Raw genomic sequence first — 8,686 nt, forward strand, 5'->3', positions numbered from 1 at the left:
GCCAAGAGGATGATAATCAAGGTTGTAATCCTGCATCAGCTTTACCAGAATGGCAGAATCAGTTTCAATTTCCACATTATTTATCTGACAATCAGCAGCAAGTTTGAGACCATAGAACAATCCCCAGGCTTCTGCATTTAAGATGCCTCCAATGCCAAGATTAATTTGGAATCCTTTGATCCAATCACCAAACTGATCAGAGATTTTAAAACACAATGGAAGCCGCAGCTGGGGAGAGAAGGCATACGGTTATGAAAAATACAAAACGCTTGAGATGCCTAAATGATATTTCATCGTAATCATATGATTGAAGTAGGGTAAGAAATCTTGAGCTTTACTTTCGATATTGCTAATTCTGGCTCCAAGAAAAGAAGGGAAGATCTCAAAAACAAACCAGAAAGCACACGCCTGTCCTCAGCTGAGTTTCAGATGAATTTCCAGTTTCACATATGTAGTATATTTGCACAGATTAATCCCAGTCTCACTGAACACCTCGGAAATACGAATTTCCATTTTCACAAAATTTGGAGTCATCAAGATATTCTGAAATATGACAATGGCCCTACTAAAATCAGAAACTGCAAATATTTCACTTATTTTCAAAAATAAATTTTCTACCTAAAACTGAAATATAGCGATTCACTAAACTTCTGAGGTCAACACATTACAATGAAATGAAGAGGAACTATAGAAGCAAAAATGAGAAATCGGTCTCCTTGTATTCGTCATTCAGCAATCCTCTGCCAGAGATGTCATAAATCACTGCACCAACACCTCCTACACGCTCTTGTTTAAAGCTTTGACGAGCTTGTTGTGTCCCCCTCAGGCAACAAAATTGGGCTCTGATGGTGATTCATTAGTTAAACTATGCAGCCACCTTCTTCCGGACAATCCTCTTTCTACGTGTCTTGGGGGCTGAAGATTCCCCCTCACCAACAGAGTCATCATTCCTTTGTTTAATGCCGAGGAGCCCAAGTCCAGATACAACAGCATTCTTTGATATAAACCATTTTGGAGAGGACCGATCAACACTCTCAGAAGGCCTACTGTAAGCCTTCAAAAGATCATCCGACTGAACCAGCGGATCAGCCTCCACGCCAAGCCAAGCCAACCTTGATCTCTCACCTAACTGAATATTCAAAACCCTGTGTACATTACCCAGTATGAGTCAGATGACAAACCAAATATACTTGGACATATGTTTGCCAATTCAACAATGTAAAGCAAAGACCTAATAAACACATTACTGAAATAAACAAAATAAAACATTTCATCTTGATGCCCTCATGATGGGGCAAGCATATAGGGAAGGATTAGAAGAAGGAAAAAAAAAAAAACATGTGTAATATTGCTGCACAATTAACTAGGAATCCTAACGTGACTATGACATGATCCAAGTTTTAATCAATTCCAAAGCAAAGCACACCAACACTGTCAAAAAATAAAATCGGAATGTTTCTAGGGTATATATATTTACTTCTTGAAAACAGTTATGGGACAATTCCATAGTGCGTCCAATGATCCAAACAATATATTTTCTACACTCACAATTACTGCTAATAATTTGGTCAACTACTTCGATAAAGGATTCAGTGAATGCGCATATTATTGGACCACATTATTGGGTGGACAACAACAATGTTGTCCATTTCTTTTCTTAGAAAGAGGGATCCTCTTCAAAAAGGGAGTCATTAGACTCAACACCACAGGAAACAAAAATATTATTTAATCAATTTGTGCTGCCACAAGAATATAAGTGACGAGTTCTAAGTACATTGGAAAAGGTAGCAAGGGATTGTCCGGGGAAAAAAAAAAGGTAGAAGTGGACACAGGGAAAGTATCTAGCACTTCTCATCTAAATTCTTCTAGCAAAGCATTTCTTAGCCAGATAGACTAATGAAAAACTGGAAGAATGTCTATGTATGAAAGGACAACACTCTTTAAATGCAAGGTACCGAATATAGAAAAGCACACCTGAATGCCGTGCTTAGAACCAGCGCCACTCCAATAACATCAAAATGGTTCATCACAGCTCTATCAAATCCACATAACAGCTGATATCTCAGATTCGCATAAAGTCCTAGGAAGGCACCATAACCAAGTGCATTTGCTTTCACACTAGGGATCGTTACCGATAACCTGTCAAACAAGTTGACAATTGCATTGGAACTAAAGATGAAAAAGAAAAGTAAAAGCATAAGCATATGAAAACTAAGACTCTAAATCTGCCAAATATTTATAAACGAAGGGAGGGGAAGGGACATCTTAAGAGGATTTTTCTTATAAACAATCACTCTTTCAGTGGAACACTTTTACTATCTTTTTTGGTCACTGACCCCTTCACCATTCAAAACAAAATATATGTATACATCATTATATCTCTCCAAGTATTGCAAAACTTTTTCTCACGAGTATGAAACACCTAAACAACCTATTACAAGAAAACTTCCATAACTCCAAATGAGAATATTATATTGAAATCAAAATATATACTTATAACCATAGAAAATAATAGTGAAAAATTACTCCTGCAACTCCCAAAATATATTGCTGGAAATCATACCCTTAAATGCTAAACTTATGGATTTATTCTCATGTTTAAAAAAGCAATACATGCAACAGAACCCAATTACCCAGCACAGAAAACATAATGCAATTAAATAGCTATTTTACAACGAAATCAAAAGCTGTAAAATGATACTTTCTTACTGCAGATGCAATAAAAATAACAATGTTCAAATAATTTTCAAACCAAGGACTTTTTTTCGAAAAAGGAAAAAGATGCAGCCATTACATACAATGTTACTAAAGTAAAAATATCTCAAGTACCGAGCCATACATCCAAGTATTGAGACTACATTCTTTTTATGTCATATAAACTTTCTTTTAGTGGATTATTTTATAATTTCATAAAGAAACTTCTTTTTCAATCAAAGTAATTTCAACATGCTCATCACCCACTTATTGAATTTAAATAGCTATAACCAGGTTATACCTGCTTTTATAGTACAGATTCTACTGTTTAAATGGTTGAAAGGCAAAAAAAAGACCAAAAAAAAAAACACAAATAAGACAAACGTGCCAAATATCAGGTAAAAAGGTGGCATGAATTAAACAAACTAAATTGTTAAACCTTTACTATAGACTTTAGTATTTGATGAAAAATCTCAGATTTTCCTTTATCTCTGTTTATTTCGTTATGAAAACAATAATGGATGACAAAACCCTCTACATACCTTTCCTCCTTTTTATGGGATAAAAAGTTTGATAAAGCGCCTTGAACTGCTCCGGCAGATAGTCCAACCATACACAACTCAGCAGCCTTATAGAAGAAAGAATGAACTCTCCTTGGCAGGTCGAATTCCCTCATTGGGTAGCTCTTCTCAAATATATTGTTGGGGAGCTTTTGCAATGTATTTTGCAAATCAAACCTGAATGTGTTCCCATATGAACGACAAGGAGCAAGTGACCAGACAACAACAGCATTGCATGCTGCTACTGTGAGCACATTTATAAGTGCCAGATCCCATTCTTGCTTTATCCTATTAAATTGAACATAAATCTATCAGTAAGTATTTAAAAGCTTCAAACTAATTTCATGCCTTTGCCATAACACAAACACACACCTTTCCTTACGAGTCTTTACTTCCCACCAAACTGAGCAACCAATCGTCCCAACCTGCTCTAACAGAAACCTATACAAGAAAGCAGGATCTGCAAGCATTCTGCACATAAAATTAGTTTACGCATCAGTTCTAAGGACTAAAATAACCACAGATGGTTATTAAGAATTCAATGGACAGTACAAAGATAAGCACCTTAGGAGTAAATCAAGAATTATGGGTATAACATTTTCATTGAATAAATAATCTAAAACTTATTTCATCAATCAGTAAATGTCATCACAATTTTGATAGGGAAAGTTAACTCCAGGCACCCATCTTTCACTTGAATGCCTTGAATCAAGTAATACAACCAAAATGATGATACACGCAAGGTTGCTTACTGTATAAACGAAATATTATTGGAGTGAAACTAAGAGAGTACAAAAATCAAACACTACAATTATAATATCAATTAATACAACCAAACAGATGATGCCATAGTTATACCTATGGTGTGTGAACAATCCTTCTTTTATATGTCCAAAATTAAAGCATGTGTTCAAAGTAAAACAACAAAAAAGATGTCGGGTCGTTAAGTACAATTTCTAATGGACAAGTTGTCACCTGAAACAGTACACCCATTGAAACTATAGTAGATAAGCAACATAAATTAGTCCAACAAGTAGGACCTAAATTGTAAATCAAAACATTATAAACAGAAACTGGTCCTCCAATCAGTGAATTTGGCCCAAGAAGATAAATCTTGAAATTCTGTAGCTCAAAGTGATTACCAAATTCTAAATAAAAATTAGGCAGCAAAAACATTGAAACAATACAATTTCAGTGAATGTAGGCCATAACAAAAATCACCTGCCAATGAATGCCCTTGATACCCCATCAGGAAGTGAACGAGAAATGAACCTAGTAGTGGTTGGCCTGGCATTGGTTGCTAAGAATCTTACCATTTGAGCGGAGCTGACCAATCCCTGGAGGCAATGTTTGAGTTAGTATCTTAGCTGAAAGTGTTTCTTTTTCTATTAAGTATTAGTAGCACATAGTCTAGCTTAAATCTTTTCAACCAAAAGTGATATAAGAAATACTGCACCATTTCATAAGCTTGCCGAAAGCCGGCAGGTAAATCCATCATTGTCTTTTGCCACTCGTTCAAAACTGCATCTACAAATTTGCGATCAAACAGCTGGCGAAAAGATTGACATCAGTACATCTAAAAAATTCAATTGACGTCAGTACGTCTAAAAAATTCAATTGACACCAGCAGGGGAGAAAATATTGTTTAAATTAGATTCCCAACCTCTTCAAGAAACATGCGTTTTCTAAAAAGGCCACCCTCATCCCCCTCATCACCGTCATCAAAGTCATCAAAATAATCATCATCATCGCCATCATCATCACCTCCATCACCACCTCCATGATTTATCCTCTTTCCAATATCTCCACCACCTCCGCCAGTTTGCAGCTGCAAAATCAAACATTAGCATCCTCATAAAACAAAATAACCGAAAACAAACAAACAAAAACTATACACAAAAAAGGGAAGTAAATCAAATGCCAGTTTAGATATGGCAAGAATTGCTTAATCAAAGCAGAGTCCTGAACTGAACGAAAGTAGATAGCCAACTATCTGACACAGTCAAATTTGGATGATAGGAAGGAGACATGTTGGATAACCAATGCCTAATAAGTGGAACACAGAACAACAAGTTTTGGTCCATGAATGACTGGCAACAAAAATGGAAGTAAATGATGCATACCATTTTATATATATGGTAAGATTGCTATATGAGAGCAGATCCTCAACTGGAGTAGAGTATACGCACAAGTGTCCGATGCCAGTCAACAATTTTGGATGAAGGCAACAACAATTTTGGAAGACCAGTGCCTAATAAGTGCGACAAACTACAAGTACTTCTGTCTACGAATTAGTGGCCTCTTTACTTTGTTAGGGTACGAGGATCTAATCATAAGCCATACATTATAAGCCTTATTTTAGTTGTGTCAAGTATATTTACGATATTTTGTTCTTGGTTCTTTTATACTAAAAGACTTATTAAGAAATTAGAAGAAAAGGCCTGAGTAGAGCTATCCCAACTCTGAAGAAAATGACGCCCAAAGTGATTCCCAAACATATCCAAGAAGCTATCTCCTCACCTCTAGGTCCCTAAATATCATACTCCTTTTAATCTACGCCTCCTAAATCAATGGAATGGATAGCAGGGGACCTGCATACTCCTAACAATGGGAGCCTTATGAAGATTGGACAATCTGCATAAATGATGAAAACAGTTACAGACATCTGTATTTCCCACCCAATAGCCCTCCCACAACTTTACTTAATTGCCTACTGATAAGTGTTCTGGTTTCGCTTTTCCCTCCCTTCTTTCTCTATTCTAAATCACACAGCACACTCAACTCTCTTTAAAACAATTTGAAATTCCAATTTCAGCAAAAAAAGTGTTTTCACATAAATCATTTCGATACGAAAACAACAAAACTCCTGAATTTCATAAGTCACCTGGCCACCAATGGACTAATCAGTTCCTTCCGTTTTCACTGGAGAAAACAGATTAGCTTAGAGGTACTTTTGTAAATCCTTTCTTCCGGCACTGAACTTAACTATCCTATATTCAATATCCTAGCACAACTTCTGTTCCAGAGTATCAAACTTGAGTAATCCCAAAGCAAATTACAAACCAGACCTCACCGAATTCGAATTAACAATTTAAAAACTGTGCGTATCTTCAGTATTTTAGGAAAGAGATGAGAGTGAGACTGACCTCAGGGCTAGACTTGGATTGCTTCTGAGTCATATCCAGCTTCCCCTTCTCAAGCGTCACGGCACCAAAAGCACCGTACTGCCCCTTCATAACCGGACCGAACTCACGGCTCGCCGCCGGCGACGACGACGGCGCCACGAAGCAGCGCTCCAACAAGGTGGCCGACTGCCCCTCCACCGAGTCGGAAGTAGACGGAGACGCACAGCAAGCCTTGACCGCCAGACCCCGCCGGAGCTTGAGCGGCTGAGCAATCATCGGCTGTAAGGGTCCCGCCAGCCTGGGCTTCTTGGGGAGCTGCGTGTTCATGGGCATGAATTGAGCGGTGTGGAACACTGCGTGAGACATTTTCGCCTCTGTGAGAAAAACCCTAACCCTTTGCTATTTTATTTGTGATATTCTTCTCTGCGGATTTTCTCTCTCTACAGCTAGAGAGAGAGAGAGAGAAGTGAAGCGAGGAAGAGAGAGGGTAGATGAATTGGGGGGTTTTGATGAGAACGAGATAGCCGACGACAACCCAATCCGAAAGCGAGTTTTTTTTTTTTTTTTTTTTTTTATTTATTAAAATAAGGCTGTGACCAGGTGAGTTGACAAGGAGGGTTTTGACTCGGCCGGCCTGCTGGGATTGGTTTAACAACTTGTTAGTTGTCACTGCTTCGATGACAGACTCGTACCGGCTCGTCATACTTATTAATCACCTGTTGGTCATCAATCACTATGCATGTGGGTAGGCCTCATCAAAAAGCTCGCGGATCAAGTGAGCCGATGGAGGCCTGCAGGGCCAAAAATCCGGCCCGGCCCGTTAAAAAGCCCGCCTTGGTGGGTAGAGGGCTGGCCCGTCAAAAAGCCCGCAAAAACCCGGCCCGCCAAAAGCCCGCTAGGCCCGGCCCTTAAAATCCTGTAAACTATTATATATGTATGTGTTATATATATATATATATATATATATATATTTTTTTTTTTTTTTTTTTATAAACACACATATGTCAATATAAGTATATATATTTATAAACTCACACACACACATACATATATATATATATATATATATACATATTCTATATAAAAGTATGAGAACTTCCACACATATATAAACACACACACATATATATATATAAACATTCTTATAGATATATATATATATATATATATATATATATATATATATATATATATATATCTATAAGAATGTTTATATATATATATGTGTGTGTGTGTGTGTGAAGTTCTCATACTTCTATATAGAATATGTGCATATATATTCTACATATCATGACGACGGTTGACCAATTCGATTGGATTCGAAAATATGGTGAAATTGGCTAAATTTTTTATCACACTCATAATTTATTGGATTAAATTCAGTTTACCCCCCTAAGGTTTGGGGGTAATTTCATGTTAGTCCATGTCCTTTCAATTTAATCAGTTTACCCCCCAAGCTTTCCAATTTCAATCAGCCGTGTCCAATTTCTACTATTCCGTCCAATTTGGACCATTAAGTCTGACTTTTGAGGGCTAAAATGGTCATTTCAAGACAAAAAAAAACTATAAAAAAAAGGATTTTTTTTTCTTTTTTTCGTTTTTTTTTTCTGTTTTTTCTTCTTTCTTTTTTTCTGTTTTTTTTTTTCATTTTAAAATTTTTTGTTTCCATCTTTTTTTTATATATATAAATTTTGTCTTCAACTTATACACCACAGTTATAATAGGTTTATAAAAAAAAAAAAAAGATACTCTAGGTGGTTGAAAGTCTCTCGCTGATCTACGATATTTATGATATATCTCCGATAAAGAGAAGAATTTTAGGATATATCCCCAATAAAATGAAGAAATGTTTGTGTAAAATTATTTTTTACAGATATTTACAGATAAAGTGTAAAATCGTGAAGAAATATCTGTGTAAAATCATTTTTTACAGATATTTATAAATAAAGTGTAAAATCGTTTTTTACATATATTTCTTCACTTTATTGGGGATATCTCCTAAAATTCTTCACTTTATCGGAGATATATCACAAATATCGTAGATCAGCGAGCGGCTTTCAACCACCTAGAGTATATTTTTGTTCTTATAAACATATTATAACTTGTGGTGTATAGGTTGAAGACAAAATAAAAAATAATAAAAAATGAAAAAACAGAAGAAAAAAATTAAAAAACGAAAAAACATGAAAAATAAAAATAAAAAAAAACAGAAAAAAATATATAAAATAAAAAAAAATTCCTTTTTTTTTTGTCTTGAAATGACCATTTTAACTCTCAAAAGTCAGACTTAACTTCCAAATTGGATGG

The 8,686-nt window shown here is 35.9% G+C and overlaps 1 protein-coding gene across 1 annotated transcript; it reads right to left on the reverse strand.

Annotated features, from left to right (window-relative positions):
- Positions 1-481: 481 nt before the first annotated feature.
- Positions 482-6,880, reverse strand: LOC133743320 (protein RETICULATA-RELATED 1, chloroplastic). Its single transcript, XM_062171203.1, has 8 exons — positions 6,401-6,880; positions 4,918-5,082; positions 4,711-4,803; positions 4,476-4,591; positions 3,627-3,725; positions 3,237-3,542; positions 1,975-2,139; positions 482-1,145 (listed from the first exon to the last, which is right to left on the reverse strand). Exons 1-8 carry the CDS (start codon positions 6,743-6,745, stop codon positions 866-868), a joined length of 1,569 nt encoding a protein of 522 aa, XP_062027187.1. The 5' UTR covers positions 6,746-6,880; the 3' UTR covers positions 482-865.
- Positions 6,881-8,686: the final 1,806 nt, after the last annotated feature.

Source organism: Rosa rugosa, chromosome 4 (assembly GCF_958449725.1).
Source record: "Rosa rugosa chromosome 4, drRosRugo1.1, whole genome shotgun sequence".
NCBI classification, from domain to species: Eukaryota; Viridiplantae; Streptophyta; class Magnoliopsida; order Rosales; family Rosaceae; genus Rosa; species Rosa rugosa.

Coding starts and splice junctions, on each gene's coding strand:
- LOC133743320 (XM_062171203.1), bottom strand. CDS start 6,745: ATGTCTCACGCAGTGTTCCACACCGCTCAATTCATGCCCATGAACACG. Junction 4,592..4,710: donor TTCGGCAAGCTTATGAAATG/GTGCAGTATTTC, acceptor CATTGCCTCCAG/GGATTGGTCAGCTCCGCTCA. Junction 1,146..1,974: donor GTTCTAAGCACGGCATTCAG/GTGTGCTTTTCT, acceptor TAATGTACACAG/GGTTTTGAATATTCAGTTAG.